The sequence below is a fragment of the Oreochromis niloticus genome, linkage group LG7 (genome assembly GCF_001858045.2).
Source record: "Oreochromis niloticus isolate F11D_XX linkage group LG7, O_niloticus_UMD_NMBU, whole genome shotgun sequence".
Taxonomy (NCBI): Eukaryota; Metazoa; Chordata; class Actinopteri; order Cichliformes; family Cichlidae; genus Oreochromis; species Oreochromis niloticus.
Genome location: NC_031972.2, coordinates 10,659,842 through 10,686,089, shown reverse-complemented (window position 1 = coordinate 10,686,089; position 26,248 = coordinate 10,659,842). Strand labels below are relative to the sequence as shown.

Sequence of the window (26,248 nt, the reverse complement as noted above, 5' to 3'; positions counted from 1 at the left end):
CTGTTTTACTTTGGTAGTTCTTGTCCTATGTTCATGTTTTCCGTTTTGCTTCCCCTTGGTCTCATCATGGTCGTCCGCCCGCCTAAAAAAAAAGGTCCAAACAGCCTACAAGTGATATTTTCTCCCAGTACTGACAGCTGTATTAGTTTAACAGAAGAGGCCCAAAGTGATGCAGTTTTAAATTGTGACAGAAGATGGGAGCGAGCGTCTGTCGCTGTTTTAAATTCACTACAGGCTGCACTCGGCTCTTCTTGAAAGGCATGTGACGCAATAAAAACAAGATGTACGACACATCCACACTCGCGGATCAGGCCTGTACGCGCGTGTCTGGAACCGTAATGGCCGCCGCGCAGCTCAGTTGCGCTGTTTGTTTTGCTTCGTTGGCTCAACCCCCCGGGGGGTGGGGCCGCTGCGGGGCTAAAGTCACGTGATCCAGGCAAAGCCAAGCTGACCAATTCCAATATGGTGGCCAGCCTGGCAGGTCTACGGTTCCTGTTGATGATAGTGTTGTTCTGCGGAATCAGGTACGGCGCCTGCAGCCAGAAAGCTCCGCAGGTTTTGGGGCTGCGACTGGAAGAACCAGTGGATCCGCTGTGCATGAAGGGTCGTATCATTTCAGTACCAAAAGGAGCCACGTTTAAGCTCCGTCTCTTCGGGTGTAATCTGAATGGAAGCTTGCCGTCGGTCGAGTTCGCAGGGGCAGCTGGCGGAGCGGCTGGAGCTGTCGGTGATACACTGGACCCTTGCGAGCAGCAGTCCAACCGCCAGGACTCCAAGTTAAAGGTGACCAATTTAGAACTCGACGATGCGCACAGCGTGCTTCTAACTGTGGAGGTTCGCACCTCTGAGGGGGAAGCTGGCAACGAGCAGACATACTACCACCTGTGTGTGTGGAGTGGAGAGAAATGGACATCTACGGGTCTGGACAGACTGCGAATAAACACCGACACGGATCTGCCTGCAGACTACATCCCGCCGTGGGGTCTGGCCGTACTGATAGTGCTTGTGCTTATGATCTGCGGATTGCTGAGGACGGTGAACCTGAGCCTTTTGTGGCTGGACCCAGTCGAGCTTTATGTCCTACACAGCTGTGGATCCGAGGAGGAGAAACGAGCCGCCAAACGGCTGGAGCCGATCAGGAGAAGGGGGAACTTCATGGTAAGTTTCTAAAAGCACGTGGGGAAGCCACAGGGAAAGAAAGGTGCAAATGAAGTAGTGTTTCCTAAACGCATGTCTTTTCCACCGCAGGCATGTTCTTTGTTGTTCCTGTGTGCTCTGGGGCACTCTGTCCTCGGTGTGCTCCTGTACCGGGCACTGGGCTCCATCGCCTCTGCGGTGTTCAACAGCGGCTTCCTTATCTTCTTCCTAGCTGAGCTGGCTCCTCACATCTTGTGCTCCGGTTACGGCTTCCAGCTAGCGCCTGGTCTGACCTGGCTGGCCCAGGTTTGCATGGTGCTTACCTGCCCCCTGTCTTGCCCTCTGGGCTTGATTCTGGATCTAGGGCTGAGGAGAGACATCAGCACCTGTGGGATAAGGGAGAGGGCCATGGAGATGATACGGGCAAACGTGAATGATCCTTACAGGTAAATATAGTGGACTTGGGAGAGTATCACAGAGATCTGACATAGAGGTGCGATGAGTATTGACACTTGGTCAAAAAAAAAAAAAAAAACTGTTATCAAGCAATCTATTTGTTTGTTTTTTGTTTTTTTTAAGAAAGAAAAACACAAATGATGCTTCTGAACCTACAGAGTAAACAGAACTAGAAAAAAAGACACTATAGGACATAACCAACAAAAAGTGTGTTCTGTCATACTCTACAGTGCATAATTCTTATGGTACATTATGTTAGATTCACTGACATACAGGAACAATTTAGTGTTCCAGACACAGACTCTTTTTGCTAAGTTTGAGTTTAATATTTGATTAAAATGTTTGACACATTAAGATGCTTTGATTCATGATTAATGCCAGTTTACTTTAACAGAAGCATTTTGTGTGATTTTGGCCACTGCATTCTTGTACTGTTCGCATAACCAATGATTAACAGGAACATCATTCGTAAAAACTTGAAATGTAACTTGAACCCGAAAGACTTGACTTTTTAGGGGTTGTCTTTGGTTAGATCTCTAAACACTTGATATTCAAATTGGATTAGTCCAAAAAACTTGAGATTATTCTGAGGGTGGACTTCTTTTTAAAGACTTCACAATTGTTATATTCTTCTTAACACTTGCCCATGAAAGACCTGAAACTTGAATCACACGTGACCTAAAAGTCTTGAGAGTATTTTGAAATTTAGACTTGTTTTTTTTAACAGACTTCACATTTGACCCCATAGTAGCCTTGTAATGATTTGAAACCTGACCTGGCCTAACACTGTAAAAATTTGATGCTTGAACCAGATTAAGTCTCAAGACTCTTGAAGACTTGAGACTTCAGTTTGACTTGCCTTTAAAAGAACGTTACATTTTACCTGGACTATCCAAAGTGAGGGTTGATGTGTGTATTGGCCTAACTGTATTAACACCTTAGACAGATTAAGTCTTGGGACTGGACTCAGACTCATTTTCAAAAGATTTAAGACTCGACTTGAACTTGGTTCAATAGACTTTTTTTAGGACTAGTCTGCATTAAATTTGTAGGATTTGAGACCTGACTTGAAGTTGGTTCTTAAAGATTAGCCTAGAAGATTTGATAATTGACTTGATTGTTGACTTAGTTGTTTTCTTCATTATGTTTGTAGTGAGTTTGTAAAGGAGGAGTTCAGTCGTGGGACATTGCGCATTAAGACTGTGGAGGACATCCTGACACCTCTGAAAGACTGCTTCATGCTGCCTAGCTCGGCTGTCCTAGACTTCTCCACTATGTCTGAGATAATGCAGAGTGGTTACACCCGTGTGCCCATTTATGAGGAAGAGAGGTGGGATCAGCAACACGACACTCACTTAACAGCTTAAAAAAACACGGCATAAAAACTTGACATGGCAGCATTTACCTCATCTGAACAGAGTATCTGTAGAATTGGCAGCTTTGAATTAGGCTTCTTGGTATAACGTTTAATAAATGTAAATCCTTGGATTCACTCATTTTTTTTTCCTTGAAACCACCATGACAAAAAAAGACAACAGCACAAGTGTACATTTTCTTATAATCTAGCACATGCAAAATATTCTTAATAATAACCAGGGTATGTGTGTCCAGGCCTTTTATAACTTCAACATTTTTATCAAAGAATGAATATAATGGTAGCCATAAGAGTGCAATGGAAAGGTCTTTGGGAGTTATTCACATTCCATATTCAAATTGATACCAGTCATAAGCCTTTTTTTGATTTCCTTCAGGTCTAACATTGTGGAAATCCTTTATGTGAAAGACTTGGCTCTGGTTGATCCAGAAGACTGCACCCCAATGACGACTATCACCAAGTTCTACAATCACCCTCTGCACTTTGTGTTCAATGATACCAAACTAGATGCCATGTTGGAGGAATTCAAAAAAGGTTGGCTGCTGTTTGATTTGTGGGAATGGTTGGAATCATAGAAAATTATATAGTTGCCATGCTGCAAAGCTTTTCACCTTTTTTATTTACATTTATTTTTATTTTGGTCCTTTCATTTTGCTCAAATCCTGAATTATTAAAAGTCTCAAGTCTCATGATGCCTGGTACATGCTTTGATCAAATCTTTAAAGTATTAGAGAGAGAACCCCGAAACAGTTAGACAGTCCCTTATGAGTATGCCCCCTTTCAACAACAAGAGACAGACAGAGGCAGAACCAGGCTGACTGCTGTGATCCTGAAGCTAATAAGCCTTGATAGATAAGTAGATATTGTCATCCTTTTGAGAAGTGATATAAATAAAGCCAGAGTATCCTATATATTTTATATTGTTATTAACCTTTAATAAATGTATACTAAAGTACAATTAATTAGCTGTTGGTATTACAAAAGAATATGCTTGTACAAACAATCTTGAGCATAGCAGAGAATCCCAGCTAATCCCACTTCACATTAGCTGATGATGATGATTACACATTTTTTTTTACACATTTTATTAGTAAATCTCATATAGGGCACTATTTAAGTGGCTTCAGTGTGTCTGTTATGCATCTGTAAACTTTCTTACAACACATCTCAACCCCAGATCCTGCTTGTTGTACTGTATCTGACTTCATTAATTAAATGTTTATCATCATTGACACCTGCCCTGAACTGTAATTTGATTTTGCTATAGAAGGTAAAGAGGTGCCAGAACTGCTATACTGCCAACTATAAATTAGTGCAGTCCTGTCCTGACTAATGTAGTCCAGACAGAATATCACTGGCATGTTGTGAATTTAATAGATGCCTATTTCTGTGATTTCTAAGAATTTTAAACTGGAAACAGTATAAACAGTAACTTCATCACACTGAATCTAAAGAAAATCACACCTGTGAGTTATGGCTTTGTAGCCCTGCTTCCTGTTATGTCTCCTTTATAATTCAGAGTTACTCTTTTTAGCCTGAAGTACCTTTGTCCTCACTATAATTTGCCATTTAACCTTTATCCTTTAATCAGGCAACTCTCACATGGCCATCGTCCAGAAGGTGAACAATGAGGGAGAGGGAGATCCTTTCTATGAGGTGCTGGGTTTGGTCACTTTAGAGGATGTCATAGAGGAGATAATCAAGTCGGAGATCCTGGATGAATCTGATGGCTACTGTGAGTGTCTTTTGGAGTATTGGCTTCTTTGCTTCTTGTATTGTTATTTATTGTTATTATTGACTCCCCTTGCAGTAGACAGGAAAGTAAAGCGTCCCCTCACTCCACTGGAGATTCCTCTGGAGCCTCGCAGCACCCATGAGGAATTTTCTCTTTTCAAGCCTCCTGAAGGAGAACCCAAGATCCGCACTTCACCACAACTCCTGCTGGCCACACACCGCTTCCTGTCCAGAGGTATGTGATTATGTGTGTTCATCTGTAAATCTTTACTGACCGAAGCTAGCACATGAATAAAATAGTCACAGTTTAACACAGCACATGTAATGATTATGTCACCGACCTGCTCAACCAAGCAGTAACTGAAAGTTTGGTTAAAGGTGAGTTGAGACCAGAATCTGACTTTGACATTTTACCTACGTGTGGTGTTACAGGAAATGTGTAAATGTATAATGTGTAAAAATGTGTTTGTATTTAAATGTCAGAACAACAAAGTAAAGTTTTATGTCAAACATCTAAAAAAAACAAAAAACAAATGAAAAACAATAACAATAATTTCTGTACAATCTCTTCAGCATGAATCAACATATCAACAACGCCAGATTTACTAACAGGGACAAATTCCGCAATCACAAAAATATGCACATGACAGTGAAAGGTTTGCTAATGATATCCTTACTGACTTGGCTACAGCAGTTCATTTTAATAATAACCAGCATTGTACCATAAGGTTGGAGTATGATCTAATAACCAAATGACCACATTGTGTAGGTTGTGTTATCTTGTGTTAGGAATTGCTGGGGTCTGTGTGTGGATAAATGTGTGTGATGTCCAGGTAAACCGCATAGTGAGAGTGGAGTGTAGGATTCATTTGGATAGGCTGTCCTATTACAACATATTCCACTGTATAAACCTGAAATTTAATATCTTTTTGTCTGTTAAAGGCACCAAGTGTATGTTCTCAACAGCAGGTTTAATGTGTCTTTGTTCAAATTTGTTGACCCAGAGTTTGCTTTCTGCAAAAGAGTTTCCCTTTTAGAGAGAGTTAACCCTGGGTAATTTATCATGCTTAATGACTCAATGAAGCTAATTTGCTTGTTGCCATGTTTCTCTCACACTGTACTATGGAGAATAAAATGTAATAGTTTTACATTTCTGACTGTTTTCTCAATTTTGTAAGAGAAAAACCATGGTTCACATTGGCACTTATTCATATTTAAATTTGAAGTGGGCCTCTGCTCTTTATTTACCCAAATACTTGTTAAAATAGGTATCAGTTGATGAATGGGGTTGCCCATCTTTCCCATTTTTCCCATTTTCCCAAAACATGTTCACCCTTTAAAGGATTTTGCTTCTCAGATTGAATCAACGCATAGGTTAGGTTACACCATAGTTACACTACACTAGCTTTTTGACATTACAAAAAACAACAACTTCAAGAAGCTTTGGGGCTCCGACTCTATTATTTAGCATTACGTGCGTCATAGTAGTGTCACAGCTGTTTAGAAAGTGGTGCATAGTCAAGTAATGTCTAACTAATTTTAGAAAGTTTAATGCAGTGACCCCACCAATATACACTGTATTGACAAAAGCATTCACTCGTCTGCCTTCACACCATTATCAACTGTGTGACATCCCATTCTAAGCCAGAGGGTTTAAAAGGATGTGGGCTCAGCCTTTGCAGCTATAACAGCTTCAAATCCTCAGTCTTCATGGCAGATTCAGCAAGGTGTTGTAAACGTTTTTTAAGAGGTTTTGATTAATGTTGACATGTTACCATTTGATTAGTCCACTGCAGATCTGTGATCCTCAAAGGATCTGGTAATTGTGGCAGCTATTTGAGTATGGTATACTCATCGTCATGGCACCCGGTGTGCTCTTTTCCTGGTGCAGCCTGTCTGCTTGAAAGTTTGATGTGTTGTGCATTCAGACATGCTCTTCTGCATACCTTTGTTGCAGTGAGTGCTGATTTGAGTTACTGTTGTTTTATTATTAACTTGAGGTAGTCTGGCCATTTTGCTCTGCCATCAACATGGTCTTATCACCCAAAAAACTGCTTCCATCTGCATATTTCTCGTTTTCGAATAATTCTCTGTAAACCTTAGAGGTGATTGTGAGAGGAAAAACACAGTATATCTGCAGTTTCTGAAATATCTAGCCCAGCCTATTTGGCACCAACAACTATTCAAAGTCACTTAATTTAGTTTTCTTCTCGATTCTGATGCTCTGTTTTTACTGTACAAGTCATCTTGATCATGTGAACATGCTTAAATGTGTTGAGTTGGTGCAATGTAAAAAGCTGACTAGACATTTGTGTTTAAGCAGCTGAACAGGTGTACCTAATAAAGTGTTCAGCAAGTGTACTTAAAGATGCTAGAGGAAACTTTCCAGACTACTTATTTCAGTTATTCAAATAGTGTCAGTTCACAACCAGTCATTTCAAACCACTTTAGATTGTAAGGTCAAGACTACAGTATTATTGAGCAAGCCCCAACAATCATAGGCTATTCCCCGTAAGCGGCTCATTGAGTCGATGGGACTCGAACTCCCTTTAAACATGAAGCTACGCTGCACATGAGTCATGACTACATTTAAGTCATAACCCCTCCTCATATTATTATTGCCTTGGTAAGCACAGCAAAAATGATTAGAGTGACCCTAACAACTAATAGTAGATTAATTAGTTCTCACCTTTATCTTTACTCTGTCTGAAAACAGGCTTGTATACTATGACTCAACTCTGGACCTAAGGTCCAGTATTGATGTCTTTGGCAACAGTTACTGAAACATTCAAAGAATTGAGCCTCGACTGGTTACAGCTAGTAACACTAGTTTATTGTTGTGTAAAGCACTTTGAGTGCTCAGAGTAGAAAAGCGCTATATAAGAACCAGTCCATTTACAGCCAATATTCATCAACAAATTTCATTGTGTCCAGTGGTAGAGGAAAGTGTTCAGATCCTATACTTAAGTAAAAGTACAAACGCCATACAGAAAAAGGTACTTGGGGTAAAAGCTCTGGGACCCCTTTAGGGAAGTGTCCACCTGACAGGTCATTTCAAATTATCCATTGACTTTCTAGGGGAGGTGCGGTTGCAGTCACTGTAGGTCCCATGATGTGATAGAATACAATCTATTGTTAACCCAAAATATGACATGGTTAAAATGATATTTCCATCTGTTAATAAACGTTAATTACGTGGAAGGCCCAAGGAAGAAATCGCACACTTCCTCGTAAATGCTGCCTTATCATAGGACCGATTCATAATCAATAACAAATATGACACATTTTGAGTCAGACCCAGTATGACAGAGAGGAGCTGAGGTGGATATGGGTTGCAAAGTTTGCAGATAGCCTGCCTAAAGCTGCAGGATAACTTTAAGGGAATACCCTTCATTAGGTTTACCATCTAAATCCATAGAAGGTGAGGCATGACTTTAAAATCAAGTGATTTGTCCTAGCTTGACTTTGTGGCGTGCTTGAGCTAATGTACTGCTTGATTTGGTAAAACAGAAAAAAACTGTAAACTGCAAAATGGTAAAGGTAGAAGGAAAAAGGAAATTGTCAAGTGCCTTAAACTTGTGTGAATGCATTTCATTATTGTCCAGACAATGAGTTCACTTGTCCTGTTTGACCTTTGGCCTCTGTAGAAGTGGAACACTTCAGCCCAGCACGTGTATCTGAGAAGGTCCTGTTCCACCTGCTCCGTCACCCCAGTGTCAACCAGGAAGTGCACTTTGACCCTAACAACCGTCTGAGCCCAGCACATTATCTTTACACCCGCAACCACCCAGTGGACTATTTCATCCTTCTGCTGCAGGTATTTGCTCACATACCCACACTTTTAAAAACTTTTAGCAAAACCGAATTCTGACTGACAGGAACAAAGATATGCTTGAAAGTTTTTACCACAGAAGATTTAACTTCAAAGTTAAACTGGTAGCTTAAGTCAGTCTGTAAAGTGAATTCAAAGAATAGCTTAATATCTTTATTTATTTGCTTTCTTGCTTGAAGTAGAGAGAAGATTGACACCAGTTTTACATATGTACATCTATTGCCCTGTACTAAATATGAGGATTCAGTATAACAGCTACAAACTGGGGAACCAAGAGACCATCAAGAGATCGTTTCCACATTTAACCAAAATACTTTTTATAATATCATGCATATTTTTCTTGTTTCCTTTGGATATAATTATTATTACCTTTTAGAACATTTTAAAACATATTTGTCATTTAATATTTCTTTACTTAAAACTGTGTAATAACTGTGTAATTACTAGAAAAAAAACAGTGACAGTATATTTATGATAATCTTCCCAAAGCACAGATTAGTGTGTGTATGTATATACATATACATACACACACATACACACATGTATGTGTCTATACGTGTACGCACGTGTGTATACGTGTATATGTATATAAAAAAAATTACTATGCATAGTTTCCAGCTACAGGTACAACTAATATTGGTTGTGCCAGGCATTGCAGTAAAAAAAATAGATAAGCAGGAAAAAATACTTAAGGGATCAAAAAAGACACTTATTGGTAAAAGTACAAATGTAAGACTGTAAAATACAGTCTAGCCTGACCTAACCTGAAAATCACTGACAGTGTTAAACATAATCATAAGGATAAAGGTCACACAAGCAAAGCAGTAGAAGTTGCATGTGTGAATAAGGACATTTAAGGACATTTTTGTGAGTTTATTGTATACGTTTTCTCTCGTTTCCAAAAACAATATTCATTCATTGTATGCATGTTTCTTGTTTGCTCCTTGTCAGGGCCGTGTTGAAGTGGAGATTGGCAAAGAGGGGCTGAAGTTTGAAAATGGAGCATTTACATACTACGGCGTGTCTGCTTTGACGCTGCCATCTTCAGGTGAGTTTACAAAACACAGAATTGCTTCACACTGCAGGGACAATTCACCCGAAGACTAATCATACAGATTTCTGGGCATTTAAATGCATCATCATGTTTAAGATTGTGTATACTTCATGAATTAAAATTAAATGGAAAAGATTGTTTTAACACTCACAATAAAACCATTTACAAATTTTATTCAAATCTTTTAAGTAAGATAAAAAACGGGGCAATTTCACAGTATTCCTGTAGAATACTAAAACAATATTACATATACAGTAATGCACTTTACATTATATTAATGCATTTCAAAAAGTGTGCGTGTGTGTCACTCATGTCACTCTGAATGGCCTGGAAAATTGTGTATTAAGCACTGAGAATCCTGATAATTATTCAGAGTTACATCCAAGAGTTTCATTTCACCACTAGACTTGCAGCTGTAAGTAAGAATATGTGTCTTATTATTTTTCTTAGTAAATAAAATCCACGAATCATCTTCACAATTTTAAAATTTTTAAAATCTTTCATGTCACATTTTTGTCTGACCCCTAAAACATTTTACATCCTACCGAAAATACTGCAAATAATCACACTGAGCTACTGGAGCAGCTAAATGTTGTTTTTGCATACATTATCATCAGCATAGTAGACAACAGATAGCATATAAACATATTGCAGATTTATTAATAAGTCATAATAAATAAGAAAAAAAAAACTGAGCAGGATAAATTAAAATCAGCCAAAATGTTCTGTTTTACATGCATGGATTTTTTTTTTCATAAAGTTTTAAAGAAATTCTTGGAGTTCATATTTAATGCCTGGATTTTAAGCCCAAAGCATTCATTTTCATATCAGCTAGGTTATAAAAATTGCATATAATGCCAATTTTAGGTATTCCCTTTAGGTTTGATCAGGGTATTATAATTATATAATTATAACAGTCTTTCTGTTTAATCTAGTAAATGACATTATTGCTCATTTTAAATGATTAATATTTTTGTTTGATAAATGACCAAAAGAACTGCCTAATTTTAAATAAAGGCTGATTAATTCTTAGTCCTTGAATAAGCCATAGACTTGTATGCTCAGTGCCATTGTTCTTTCAGTTGAATCAGGACCATACAAATATGGGAAGAGATTTTGAGCAGGAGTGACTCAAAGCATTAATGGAGCCCATGGGTAACATTTACAGTATCTGTAGCATGTTAGTTAAATCCTAGTTGAAGACATTAGAAATAGCAATTTTAAGGCACCTAACTTAAAATTATGTGAACTACAGTTTTAAGCTAAACTAGTTGGCTTTAAGTGGGACCAGTTTTATTACCTTTTTATTATTTACCTCTCATTTTATTTATACCAAGATTAAAACCTTAACTATGATTTAAGTACATTAAAATTACATTATTTAATGGTCACTAAACCATGTAAATTTTCAATCATAAGCTACAGTTTCAAGTTAGCAGTTTTCTCTTAATAATTCTGTCCATGGTTTATAGCAAGGTTTAAAGAAATTAGATTTAAACTTTATCATATAAACTTACATATTAGTTAATTGATAAGATTTTTCATTCTTCATAATAATTATAATACTTGTTCCAAGGGTTCCAAGGTCAGTCACTTCAGTCACACCTCAAAATTTATCTTCAAACCAGTTAAGCATACAATAAGCTAAAGTAATGATTTCTACTAAATCATAATGTTGTGTTTCAGTGTGTTTTCATAACAATGAGTTGGTGACAATAAGAAGACAAAACAGCTCAAATTTGCAATGCTCCAGATAATGTGCTGACTGTGTGTATGATTGTGCAATTTCAGTGCACCAGTCTCCGGTGTCAACTCAGCGTCACTCTCCCAGGGATCCTTTTGAGTCAGCAGAAGCCACGAGCCCATCCAGCTATTGCCCTGACTACACCGTCCGAGCTCTCACGGACCTCCAGCTCATACGAGTTTGTATATGTGTCTTTTCTCTTGGAAAGTAGTCATCCATAACAAAGACTATTTGTAAGCATTAAAAAGTTTTAATTTAATCTGTATTGGTAAAGCGTATCATAGACAACAAACTGATAATACAGTTACAGAAATATAAAGAATATAACAGTTTGACAGAGCCTACAATAATACAGAGAAAACCCCAACAATCAGATAATCCCGATGAGCAAGCTTTTGGTGACAGTGGGAATCCAGCCCTAACTACGTCATGCATTTATTACTTCTATGCTTGACAGTGTTGGGCAAGTTACTTTGAAAAAGTAACTAATTATAGTTACTAGTTACTTCTTCAAAAAAGTAACTGAGTTAGTAACTGAGTTACAAGATTCTAAAAGTAATTAATTACTTGAAAAGTAACTATTGCGTTACTTTAAAAAAAATTTTTACCCTGGGGTCCAGGGTAAAATTGGCCAGTTTTAACTACTTTTGATTTTCCCTCTACATTTCACCTTTAAAAACTATTTACTTGCCTTGTTTGGTGTCATCCTTTTTACCACAACCTCACGTGTCTGAATTTACAGTTATGTTTCCATTTTGATATACTGTATAAACACAATTGATCTAAAATCAGACAAAAAACATAAAATCCGAGTAGAAAATGTTATATTTTTTACTGTACCAACCACAAACATGTTTATATTTAAAGTTATGAAATATATCATATTTCATAACTTTAAATGCAAATATAAATTGTCAATTTTAAAATCATATGCACAAGTTTTGCAAACAACAAAGTTATTTGCAGCCATTTACCTTTTACCCCTTTTTTTTAATAACCATTTCAAACTATTTACATAACAATCAGGTGTTCTGCATTCAATAAGATGCCACACAAATTGTTAGTGCCACTCAAAAAAAAAAATTTCTGTACACTATAAAGGAGAACATCACAGCCTGATACCGGCAGGTCTGACAGCAGCAGGTGTATCACTGCTCCTGTTTCTACTTGGAGACAGCAGTCACCTCATTGTTCTGACACGCAACACAAAACTATCCACAACACTACACATAAGCAGAGAGTGCTTGCTAGCACTGTCCTTAGACAGTAAACGTGACAAAACTATTGAGGAAAAAACGTCGCGTAGATATTGTTTATCATGACTCTGGTTTTACGTGGCCTATCAACACAATTTAAAAACTGGTATATATCACCTTGTTGCTTTGTCATCTTGAAGTGATCATGTGATTCGGCTTACCACGACTACTTTATTCTTCCTCAGTCAAACAGCAGCACTCATGCGATTGTTTTGCCCCCTAGCTACAGGTGTTGTGCCAAAAAGTGATCGTCGGGCAGAAAGTGATTGCTGTCTGCGGGAGCGTGCACAGCTGCTTAAAGCTGTAGCGCCCAGATTACTTACAGCTACTTCCGTGCAACTGATATAAGATGCAGTAAGCTGAAGACAGCTTCAACTGTCTGTTTGTTGAAAAATAGTAACGCGACCGCACCGCATTTTCTTGTTAGTAATGGTAACGGCGTTGTAACGATAGAAATAGTAATTAGTTAGATTACTCGTTACTGAAAAAAGTAACGCCGTTAGTAACTCCGTTACTTGTAACGCCGTTATTCCCATCACTGATGCTTTACTACTGTAATTCATGATTATGAGGTTGTCTTAAAAACTCCCTAAAAACTTTTCAGTTTATCCAAAACCTTGCAGCGACATTACTGACTTGTGTGTATATGTGTTTTGCAGGTGACACGTCTACAGTATCTGAACGCTCTCATGGTGTCACGTGCCGGCCAGAGTCCAGATCCTCCTGAGATCAAGATTTTGCCGAACAGTCAGACCAAGCTGCTCAATGACAGAAACACCACGCAAGGTAGCTTTGTTCAAAATGATGTCTGACTTGCTGGGTGTGCTGCCCCATCGACTACAAAGCTTTGTTTTCCAGACGCCTTTTGTAAACTTTTATAGGAATGTGCATTCATTTTTGCCTTCCGCTGAACTAAATTAATTTTTTCTCTTTCTCTTTCTTTTCCCTCCTTGTGCGCCTCCATGTGTCCTCTCTTCTCTGGCCTGTCCAGAGTTCCCTGTAAACTTTTCATTCTTTGATACCATTGAGAACTACTGTTAACAGTTTTGTTTTGTTGCATGAGGTAAATGAAATGCAGCCTGTCACTGGCTGTACATACAGTACACTCACACAGACGTGAATATTGCCCTGCTACTGAACTACTTGACCCCTCAATGATCCTCTTTCACTCTTACTTCAGTTTTATCTGTGTGTGCGTGTGCGTGTGCGTGTGTGTGCACATGGGTGGGTGCGTGCAGGTGTGGTCTGTGATTTTGTTTTTTGTGTCCATTTCTGGTTTCTGGAACCATCTCACTTCTCCCAATTGTACTGTAGTTATGTTAACTCTGAGTCTCTTAGAATCTGCATGGCTGATCTACTGAATTGATGCCCTTCATGACAGGATTCCGGGTGTATATAAAAACACAGGCGACAAATGGTGATGAATTGTGTCCTCTGGCATCCAAAATGTACAATAGAGAGAACTTAGGTGAAAACTGTTTGTTTTAACCTGATATATTTCCCAATAATGTGCCTTTATGGATAATGCCCACTGTGCCCTCTCAGTTCAATTAACTTCAATTCAATTTTATTTTATACTTTCAGTTCACAACAGTCGTCTGAATGTACATGAGTACTGTCAGGTAACAACTGTGATGTTAGAGAGCTTCAGTAATTCAGCAGTCCACTATAAGCAAAGTGCTCTGTCATGGTGGGGAGGACCAGTATCTTTTTTTAATAGGAAAAGAACCAGGTTCTCCAGGTCAGTTAGGTTCTATGTAAGCGATTTCTTGATTCAACAGCTCAGTTAGCAATCAGGCCTAGGTGTAAAATAAAGTGGAGCTTTCTAATTTGGCTAAACATGAAAGGCATGATTTCTAGTACAGTACCATGTGGAACTCCACGACTGGTTAGTGTTTGGAAGGAACACATCTTGTTTACATGAACAAATTGGATGAGATAAATATGACTCAGACTGCCACAGTGAACCACCTTCATTATACAGATTCCAGAAAAAGAAGAATCACTCAAAACGGAGTATACTGACATCCAAAGCACCCTGCAGCTGCAGATTGCGGTTTCAAATCACAGCTCTAGAAATGGGGAATATATCAGAGTTAAATAAAGTAAAATTAAGATACGATAAGATAAGACTTTATTGATCCCATGACGGAGAAATTTTTGCGTTACCTCAACTCAGGTACAGATATCAGAAGGAAATACAAAAATACAAATAAGTACAACCAATGAAAAAAAGTAAGATAATACACTATATACAACGGTAGCATACACAGTATGTGATTATGGATATGGTTGTGGAAATATGCAAGACATAAACTATATAGCTTAACATAACTATTGTACCACTACTATTCCTATGTACAGACATGTACACACACACACATGTGCACACTAAATATACATATGTATACATATATACCTGCACATGTCCATACACATAGAAGGTCCATTATGCATGATGTCATGACATCGTGATTAAGGAGTTATAGAGTCTAACTGCTGTTGGGATGAATGATCTGTGAAAGCGCTCCTTCTTGCAGTGAGGGTGTTTAAGTCTGACTAAAGGAGCTGCTCAGCACACTCACATACTCATGCAGTGGGTGATGTGGGTTGTTCATGATGGATGTCAGCTTTACTAATATCCTCCTCTCGCCAACCACCTCCACAGACTCCAGAGGACATCCCAGCACGGAGCTAGACCTCCGCACCAGTTTGTTAATCCTGCCCCTGCCCCTGTCCGTGCATCCACTCCCCCAGCAGGCCACTGCATAGAAAAGGGCAGATGCTACCACAGTGTCATAGAGTGTCCTTAATAGAGTCCTGCAGACTCCGAAGGACCTCAGTCTCCTCGGCAGGTGGGGGGGCAGCAACTGGAGGGGGGTTGATGGAACCTGGGGGGTGGGAGAGGTGATAAGTGGGCCATTGTCAAATCTGTTGAAAAACAGATTCAAGTCGTTAGCCCACCCCCGGCCAGCAGACACTGTGGCTCCTCCATAGTGGGTTTTCACGGTGCGTCATCAAACCGGAAGTCGCCATATTGGAGATACTGGAGGTAAACAAAGCGCGCACTTAAATAGATTCCAAACATCGAACGAAAGGAAATGGTGAATTATTGCTGTGCTTTTGGCTGTACCAATCGGTCAGACCGTGAAAAACATTTGCAGTTTTATAGACTGCCAAAAGTTATTACAAATCAGGGAGAACAATGCCGAAAGTTATCAGAGGAAAGGAGGCGGCTGTGGTTAGCGAAGCTAAACCAGGATCTACAAGGCAAAAATCTGGACCACATCCAAATTTGTTCAGCTCATTTCTTGTCAGGTAAGTGAATTGTTGATAGCAGCGGCTCTTAACTAATTTTCTAGTGTGATCTTCTGCTGTGTATGGGCTTGGCGAGAAAACCAGGTAGTTGACGATATCAGGATACACAATAGATGGAAGACTCTCCTGGTCGTCATTGATCCAAGACGAGGAGCCAACTCGTATGGATCTGCACCACCAATAAACCTTAACTTTTCCAAATATCGTGCCCTTTCCTGCGGACCAAGTCCTTCCCTGTATGCCTTTGCATTTATAGCGCATTTTGAGGAGCTTTTCTGTGGTTTCGGACATTGATCCATTGCAGTGTTTACCTCCGAGTGCCTCCAATCTGGCCGCGCATGCAGGTGACTGCCCAGAACGTGACGTAGGTGAAAACCCTCTATTGTCCTGGAAGTGTCCAGAGATTTTTTTTCATGTTCCTCCAGACTTCTCTGACGTTTTTCTGTTGGAGTTGGTTTTCCATCTTCCTCCTGAAGCGCTCCTTGCCTTCTCAGATATTGTATTTAAGATCCTTTTGGACTTTCTTCAGTTCCTCCTTGTCTCCAGACCAGAAAGCCCTCTTCTTCTTGTTCAGCAGGGCCTTCAGTTCTGGGGTGACCCACGATTTATTGTTTGAGAAAACACTGCACCTTCTTGGCACAGTGTTCTCAACACAGAAATTAATGTAGTCCGTGATGCAGTGGGTGAGGGCGTGATGCACTGTAAGCCTGCTTTGTGTTGGCAAACAATAGATCCAGTGTTTTGCTGTCCCTTGTATGGCAGTCAACATACTGGAGAAGTTAGGGAGAGTGACAGATGGTGAGGCATGATTGAAGTCCCCAGAGATAATAATGAGGGACTACGGATGTGCCATCTGTAGCTGAGAGACTGTGGAGTGAATGTACTCACAGGCTGCCGTAGCGTTGGCCGAGGGTGGAAACAGTCTGCACAATAAAGTGTGAAAATTCCCTGGCTAGGTGGTATGGCCAGACGCTAACCACCAACAGTTCAATGTCTTTGGTACAGCGCTGTTCCTTCACAGTGATCTGTCCCGGGTTACACCATCTCTCATTGACGTACATTGCTAGTCCCCCACCTCTCCTCTTACCACTCCCCATTGCATTCCGGTCCGCTCTAACCAGTTGAAAGCCATACAGAGTTATGACAGTCCGGTGTGTGGTCCGTGAGCCATGTCTCAGTGAACAGGAGGAGGCTGCTCTGCTTGTACTCCCACTGCAGTCTGGTTAGCACAATTAGCTCTTCCATCTTGCTGGGTAAAGATCTTACATTACCCATGAGAATGGATGGAATCCTTGGTTTGTACTGTCTCCTTCTTTCCCGGTACTTCACTCCAGCCCTGCATCCCCTCCTCTGACGCCGTAATTCCTTCGGAATCTTGGGTCGCTCCTCCAGGAGTACTTTCCTGTTGCCCAGTGCTAGTAGCTGCTCCCTACTGTAAACAATGGGGTGGCTTACAGATTCTCTAGAAGTGATGGTAAAAGGTCCCAAAAAGAGTAGAAGACATGCTACTACTCTCATGACAATTTGTGGGTCCATTGCCCGTTGCACAACAAATAAAACACGACCAAGAGTGTCGGGTAAAAAAGCTTAAAACACAGAAGAAGGAAAGGAAAAAGCTGGGAGCTGAGGAAAGAGGCTGCCTACTGTGGCGCCATCTTGGAAATTATTCTTTGAGACTAATATTAAACGGTCTCTTTAGTACTTTAAAAGTCAGAAAAAGCACAGAATTAATCCCCCCCCTCAAAAAAGGCTTATGATATTTTCAAAAAAAGGTTAAAAGGTGCAATATATATTAGACTGTAAATTTGAAACTGCATAACATTTAAAAAAAAAAAAAAAAAAAAAAAAAGAACTAAAAAGATCAATATTCTGTGATAAATTAACAGCTCTAACCTCATGTCAATCCCATATTGTGTTTCAGAGATATCTTTTCTAATTGAGCATGTTAGCCAGCTAGCATTTGGATGTACCTTCATAATAACCCTTTGTGCCTTGGTGTGGAATAGAAACTCTTTGGAGCCTCCAGTATGATCTCTGTCCAACATGAGAGGAACTTGTAGATCTGTCCAGAAACATACAGTACTGTGCAAAAATTTCAGGCAGGTGTGAAAAAATGCTGTAAAGAAAGAATTACACAAATGGGGATGCAGGTGCTTCAGGACAGCAATTCAATGCAGTTACCTGGTAACCACTGATTTGTTTATTGCTTCATTTGTTTTTGCTTTCAAAAATGGAAGTGTTAATCATTTATTTTCATCAACCAACAAAAATGCAGTGAATGAACAAAAGAGAAATCTAAATCAAATCCATATTTGGTGTGACCACCCTTTGCCTTCAAAACAGCAGGTACACTAGGTACACTTGTACACAGTTTTTGAAGGAACTGGGCTAGTAGGTTGTTCCAAACATCTTGGAGAACTAACCACATATCTTCTCTGGATGTAGGTTTCCTCACATCCTTCTGTCTCTTCATGTAATCCTAACACGCTTGATGATGTTGAGATGCTGAAGATAGTTCTTAATGACTTTGTCTATATGTTTGGGGTCGTTCTCCTGCTGCAGAATAAATTTGGGGCCAATTATATGCCTCTCTGATGGTATTGAATGATGGATAAGTATCTGACTGTGTTTTTCAGCATTAAGAACACCATTAATCCTTACCAAATCTCCAACTCCATTTGCAGAAATGCAGCCCTAAACGTTCAACCAACCTCCATGATGCTTCACTGTTGCGTGCAGACACTAATTAGCCCTTTGACGAACAAACTGCCTTCTGCTACAGCCAAATCTTTAAATTTTTGACTCATGGGTCAAAAGTCTAGAGCATATGCTGCCATTTTTCTGTACCTCATTTCCTATGTTTTCGTGCATAATTGAGTTGCTTGGCCTTGTTTCCTCGTTGGAGGTATGGCTTTTTGGCTGCAACTCTTCCATGAAGACCACTTCTGGCCCGACCTGGGTGGGTGTACCTGGGTCCCACTGGTTTATGTCAGTTCTGACCTGATGGCACTGCTGAACATCTTCCAATTTCGAAGAGTAATGAGCTTGATGCGTCTTTCATCTGCTGCACTGTTTCCTTGGCCAACCACTGAGTCTACGATCCTCAACGTTGCCCGTTTCTTTGTGCTTCTTCAAAAGAGCTTGAACAGTACATCTTGAAACCCCAGTCTGCTTTGAAATCTTTGTCTGGGAGAAACCTTGCTGGTGCAGTATAACTACCTTGTGTCTTGTTGCTGTGCTCAATATTGCAATGACATGAAACTGTCTTTCACAACCTCACCTTGGTAGGAGAGATTGGCTGTTCCATATAATAATTGCTGATGGTTTGAAGCCAAAAGGTGGTAACACCAAATATTGATTTGATTTAGATTTTTATTTTGTTCTCTCACTTTGTTTATTTTCATCAATTTACAAAATACAATCATTATTCATATTTCTGAAAGCATTCTTTACAGCATTTTTTTTTTCACACCTGGCTAAAACTTTTGCAGAGTACTGTACTTTTCTTTTAAACAGTCATGGTTCTCACTTCTCTGTCAGCCATGTAAAAACAAACAAAAAAACCACACGGGCAGTAAATGAAACTGAGGTGCACTGATATATCTAATGACATTTTCCATGTTGATTGGCATTACTGATGTCATTGGCTGATATACTTAATGAATTATCACATCAGTTTTGTGATGGCTTAAGAAGTCTGTGTACCCCTGGCACAAGGATGGAAAAATAATCACCCGAAAAAAGTAAACAAACCCCCCCCCCCCTCAATATCATTAGCAGCTATTGATCATTGGTATTGCTATTGTAAAATTGGTATCTAACGCACAGTTGCTGGAGACTGCAGCATGAACAAAATTATTTTTGCAACCTTGTGTAATCAACTTGAAATTTCATTGCTTTTGAAATGGTTGCTTTATCAGTGGGGACTAGGTGTGTAGGCACTCAGTCAGTTACCATCTTCAGAGCGACTTTGGTGCTCCAAAATGGTGATAAAGCAACAACAGAGACTCGACAACTTGACCTTGTAAACTGAACAGATTGTTGGGTGACAGTTTCAAATCTTTTACCATCTACATACACAGAATGAACTCATTACATTTATATTCTAGTCACAATCTCATAGATCTTAAACTGAAGTTCAAAAAATTCTGCACAAATAGGGATGCAGCTGCTGCAGGACAGCCATTTAATGCAGTTACCTGGTAACCACTGATTTGCTTATTGTTTCATTTGTTTTTGGTTTCCATCCTGTTTTTGCTCCAGTGTGACTGAGTCATCCGTGAAACCGTGACCACAGTCATTTAAAGTTTTTATTAGAAAGGAGACAAAACATAACAACGGGAGAAAATGTGTTAGTCTGTTATTAGCAGAAATTAATTTGAAACTTAACAGAGACCCGTCATATGCCTATTGGAGGACTTGTTACACCACCATAAGTGTACTAAAAAAAAGACAAAAGATGCCACTAAAGTGATGACAAAGCCTGTGCTCCTGAGAAAAGCTGTACTTGACATTCAACTCAAAAATATTTTCATCATTTTGGCCCATGATAGATCTCCAAAATGAATACAGAAATACAGAAATACAGCAAACTATTGGCAGTTATTTTATGTAAAATATAATACAGAGGGAAACATGAGTGTATTTATAGACAAAGAACAACTCTTTCTTAATCACTGGCTTTTCTTCATCAATCGTGCTATCTTTCATGTCTCGAGGCAGGCTATTGTTTCCTATTTTTATTCCCCTGCCATCATCTTTTAATCCCCTCTTCATATTACTGTAACACCCCACCCACCCCCACCTTAAACCCCCTGAGTGGGTTTACATAAGTGTGATGATGTGACCCCTTACTCACCCTAGCTCTCCTGTCATTGGTCAGATTCCACAGGTGGCACCAGAGCCCAGGAGAGCTCCACAGAAGAAGAGGCTCATGGGTAGTGCAGTTTCTGTCAGCCTGTTGTTTGGGGGGAGAAAAAAAAAAAAAAAAGCCCTCCTCCGACCAAGTAGAGATTGGTTTTTATATTATTGTTTGTAATTATTGATAAATCATCTATGGCTGGAACCTAGTTATTGGACAAGGCTGGAGTGGAAGTGCTTTTTGTCTTTTATGTACATCTACTGTTCACACTGTTCATTTCCACCCACATTCCTTTATGTGCTTACTATTGGAATTATTATTTCATGCAATTTTTAATAACTTTGGACTATGTGTGTGCATGTTTATGTATATACAAATAAAAATGTGGTGTAGCAGGAAAAAGTATATGGATCCTTTGGAATGACCTTGTTTCTATTTGGATTCATTATAAAGTGTCATCTGATCATCTTCTTTGTCAGAAGCGCAATGTGCTTCAATCAGCAATACAAAACTATGTGTCTCTGAAAGAAGAGCTTCCTGTAGCTGCAGGTCAAACTTGCACTGAATTATGGAAAACTCTTTCCCTGCATTGTGCAAGTCATTCATTTGTGGGGTGTTTTTTTTTTTGGTTGTTGTTTTTTCTTTTTTTTTTTTTTTGTTATTTTAAAAACTGTGGGCTGATACAAAATGCAAATATCTCCAAAGGGTTCCATTGCTGTTTCTTGCCACTGAGTATACATTTTAATCTGGTGGTGCCTTACTTCCAGATTGAGCCTTCTGTACTAAACTTGTTTTGCCATTCCTTACTTTTGCCTGTCTGGTGCCAAAGCTATATATGTATATGTATATGTGTGTGTGTGTGTGTGTGTGTGTCTGTGTGTCTGTGTGTCTGTCTCTGTCTCTTTATTGATATGTCCGTCCCTTTGAGACATTAAAAACACTCGATAGTGGGTTCTAAGCAGATTTGCACCTTACATTTGTGCACTGTGGAAGATATTAAACTATTTGGCAAGATGCGAGGTACGTCCGAATTTTTCAATTCATTTAACATTGATGCCATACACAGAAGTATGTGTATGTGTGTGTTGTTTTTCATCTTTGAGTCTTGGGTGATTGCTGATGGGTGGTTTTTCTGCAAATATGGAGAAACATCTAGGGTCTAGTTCTACTACCATAGACCTTGGATCCATAGCAAAGGTTTCTTGAAGCTTGACTGATTTTTCACAAATTCTGGATATAATGTTTTGTCAGGGTAGAAATCATGGCTAACACAACACCGGCCTTTTGAAAGAATTCTAGAAACATTTTGTTGAGTAAAGAGGTTAACAGTGTAGACCCGTAGAGCTCAGGTGCTGTTGATTGTTACTATATACATAGAAGTGACTGACCTTTCTGCTAGTTTATCCCGTTGTTCTCTTTTTATCCCAAACTGACAAGTCAAATTGAAACATGCCTTACTGTGAGACTAAATACAGTGTGGTTTCTCCAAAAAAAGAATATAAGAACAGAACATTGAAAAATAATTCAATATGAAACTGAGGATGAAAAGATGCAAAAGGATTTCCAAATTGATGTCACAAGATGATAAACACTCATTTGTCATATCTTTTATTACTTACAATGGGACACTACAATGCATCACACATTCACCATAATCACTCTGACATGATGGAATGGAGATTTGATAGTCTAAGAGAAGGAATTTTATTTGGCACCCCACGCAGTTAGACATCTTACAGTGTTAATGTTTAAAGGGACCTTACCACAAGACTAAACACCTGTTAGTGTTAATAATGTTTGAGACCTTTATAGAAATCAGTGCTCTCTAATCTTGATGACGACAGCCTTTCTGCTGTGATTGGTTATTATGCCTTCAGGCATGTGTAATTAAGTATGTGCGATAAATTCAGAGAAAAGGACTATAGAAATTCAACCAATATAGAGGTCCTTGCATGACATCTAGCAAAAGGCCAACAGCACACCTAACAGAGGGGGGTTTTCGACAAATCCTGATTGGTCGAAGAATTAGCTTTTACAGAAAGACTGCCACTACAGAGTTTACCATAAAGGGGAAGAAATCCAGAAAGTATCAAAGCTAAAAAAAATACTAATGAGAAGCATAGACATTTATATGAACAAATTATATATATCCAAATGTAGACAATTTTGAGGGGTTTTTTAGGTTGTTATTTTTTCCCCCTCAGTCTCCAAACAAAACTCCAGACTCGTGGTTTGTACTTGTACTTTGACTTTTGGAGCAGAAGTACAAAGTATCAAACTTTAGGTTGCAGCTTTTCAGGTCTCACCTACTTAGCTGCTATTACCATGCCAAGGAGGTGAGACTATGTTGTTATCTTTTGCATCTCTGCAGGCTTAATTCAGAAACATTGAGTACTGAAGAGCTAGAGATTTTTGTTGAATTTTTTTTTAATGATTGGTGTAACTTATGTGACCATACAATGCCTTTAGATAAACAAAAACACCCATCATGTCTGAAAGGACCTATGGAAACACCAGTTGGAACAATAGACCATAGAGAAGATATGGAATTGAGACAGTCCACATTACTACCTTGTCAATCACACTACCCTTTTGACTCCAATGGAGACCGTAATTTAAAAAAACAAAAACGTTTTTTATTTTATTTTATTTTATTTTTTAATAGGACTTGAAACCATAAAAGGAGACCATAAAGTCATCAGGAAAGGCAAGATTTAATATAAAGTTATGCAATCACATCTGTGACACAGAAAGGGGACATGTTTCTATTGTTGCTGTTCCTAGTGTTTCTTAAGTAAGTTCTAATTTACACGCTGTGATGCTTCTATGAGTAGCTCTGCTTTTCATAAGTCATGTAAACACAGAGCATACAGTAAGCAGCACAGCACAGAGCGCTGTGGTTAAGTAGAGGGTCTGCTCCCTGCACTGTTCCCAGTGTGTCGTCTAATCCCTGCAACTGGAAATCAGATTGGCACTGAAAGTCTGAATGTGGTGAAATGTTGTTTCTAATATTGTTTAACTGCAGTTGTCCTGTAGTTAAACAAGATTAGATTGAACAAATTCCCAAGCATTTGTTTGTGCTTCAGAGGCACCTTAAAGCACCTTATTTCCCACCTCTTTGAATTATGCTGGCATTCCTCTGTGTGTGTGTGTGTGTGTGTGTGTCCGTGTGTGTGTGTGTGTGTGTGTGTGTGTGTGTCCGTATGAGTTCAACACAGTATATCACCTATAGACCAGTATGAAAACATCCAGTCTGCACTGTATTATTCATTATCCAGTATGCTGACAGTCTAAAATACATTTGAAATGTCTGTCAGTCATTGTTGCATGTGTGTAAACATGTGAGAAAAGGTCAGAAGTGGCTTCTAAATAATCCCTGTGTTGATGATAAAATATTAATGATAACAAGGAAGGACAGGAAGAGTCAGTCTTATAATGGAAAGCTTTCACTGCATAATTAAATAAATAGAACTAGATGAAACAAAGCAGTGGGTTATAAAACAACATGTTATTCTTCATTGTAGGACCTATTATCTCATTCATAGAGGAAATTAACTCAAAGGGAGCAAATACAGTTTTGTGAGGTGATGGAAAGTGAATTGGCAATAGCCAAACTGATGAGGTGAATTGTCAGAAAATCAAAATGAATCAGTGAAAGCACAAACGGGTACAGGTTCGTCTTAGGTTTATATGACAATCACAGTTGAGGTGAAAGAGTTCCAATAAGGCCCAGCAATCTTTAGTTTGGGAATGGCTGCTATATTGTATAAGGTAGATTTTAAAATCTAAATCTAACCCTTAAAGGATAATTCAAGTTAATTTCAACCTAGCTTACATCCCAGTAATGTGGCTCAATGGCTCACGCTAACTTTACCTTGTCAACTCCATTATAGAGGTGGCAGTGTGAGAAGTTGCACAAGAATAATTACACAAGAAGTTGTTTCTTCACATTGTGTTGATGACTATAACGGATTTTTAGAAACCGTTTTAAATCACAGGCATTTAACTCATTTTAAATGTCTGCTTTCAATTTTTCAGATGCACTGGTGCCAACTTGACCTGAGAATTCATGGCCCATAGAGCAATTTCAATAGGAAACACACCAAGTTAATCATTACATAATCAACCTGGTGTATTTCCCACATTGGTGTGCAGGGTTGTTTAGGAGTCGGCTCTGTATCAGCTATGACACAGTGTGTTTCTTTGTGTTTCAGATCCATGTATGTTAGATTCAGTCTGTGCACATGTATGTGTTATTATTCAAGTGTATTGCCATATTCCAGCAGATTCCCAGATTCCCCGATAATGGGATTGTGAGTAAATATTTTTTCAGCAGTTTGCTCATATTTTGTTCTAAAAAAGTTGATTTCTATGTTATCAAAAGATTGAATGTAAAAAGATAATCCTGATTTTGTGCGACTTGGGCAGTTTGATGATGTTAAGAATTATGTATTACTAAATGACTACTTGGAGTATAAATCTAGGAAGTATTTTATAGGTAATAAGTCTTAGTTTCCAGGTACAATACTGTTACCAGAAGAGTTATTGAGAACTAAATAGTTCTCTCTCTCTCTCACTCTCTCGCTCTCTCTCTCTCTCTCTCTCTCTCCAGGTTACATTTGTATAGAACTTCTAAAGTTTTTTTGTTTGTTTGTTTTTTCTGGAATGCTGCCAGTTTTGGGTATATTGGGACTCCATTGAATTTAACACTTTCAATAATTTCTTAAGAAATAAAGTAAATCCTGTTCTGAACATGTTAATTTTGATTGCTTTTTCTTTTCATATACAGCATATGACATGACGCGAAATCGCTGACATGAGGTTTTTATGCTGACATAGTGCAAATAAAGATCAAATAAAGCACTTTGCTTGAAACAACAACTTGGAACCTGAACACAACATTCCCCCAACATTTTCAGTTTCTAGTGTGGTAGTTGTCAACACCAGCCTAAACATGCCTGACGGTGTTCTCTGGATAAATCCCACACGCTACCTGAATCTTGGCCAGAGCTGAGTGTTTTACTGTAGTTAAACAGAAGATGGCAGCGTCTGTGCTGTAATGAGCAAAATTTTAGCAGGAGACAACTGTATCAATCGGTCAGAAATATATGCAGACACCAGTATATGTTAGGGCAGCTAAAGGAAGCAGAATTGGATAAGCAGAAGATGAATGGATGGAGGGAGGGAGGGAGCTGTGTAATGAGATGCATGCAGGTGATAAGAATCAAAGACAATGAGGCAAGTAAAACTGAAGGCAAGATACTGGAGACAGGTATCTACTAAAATAAAACAAAGCGAGAAGCAATAGCTAAACAGGAAATGAGAAGAATTTAAGGGGAATTGACAGAAAGGGACAAGAAACTGAGGGAACAAACTAAACTGATACAAACTGAAACATAATTCGTGAAAGGAAATGTATTATGTTGAAAAGATAAACACAAAGAAAACTAAGAATTAAACAGAAATTATTCAGTAAGCAAG

The 26,248-nt window shown here is 38.9% G+C and overlaps 1 protein-coding gene across 5 annotated transcripts; it reads left to right on the top strand.

Moving 5' to 3' along the window:
* cnnm3 (cyclin and CBS domain divalent metal cation transport mediator 3) lies at positions 1–25,527 on the top strand. 5 transcript variants are annotated; one of them, XM_003452996.5, is made up of 12 exons: positions 13–1,158; positions 1,249–1,583; positions 2,747–2,923; positions 3,345–3,502; positions 4,560–4,703; positions 4,779–4,937; positions 8,350–8,519; positions 9,486–9,582; positions 11,380–11,510; positions 13,248–13,374; positions 13,580–13,651; positions 24,806–25,527. In XM_003452996.5, exons 1-11 carry the CDS (start codon positions 463–465, stop codon positions 13,627–13,629), a joined length of 2,244 nt encoding a protein of 747 aa, XP_003453044.1. In that variant the 5' UTR covers positions 13–462; the 3' UTR covers positions 13,630–13,651; positions 24,806–25,527. The 5 variants fall into 5 exon arrangements, with proteins under 5 accessions (XP_019216267.1, XP_003453044.1, XP_005457947.1 ...); XM_005457890.4 differs by having other exon boundaries at positions 20,789–25,527; XM_019360722.2 differs by lacking the exon at positions 13,580–13,651 and having other exon boundaries at positions 1–1,158; positions 4,782–4,937; positions 20,789–25,527.
* The last annotated feature ends 721 nt before the right edge of the window (positions 25,528–26,248 follow it).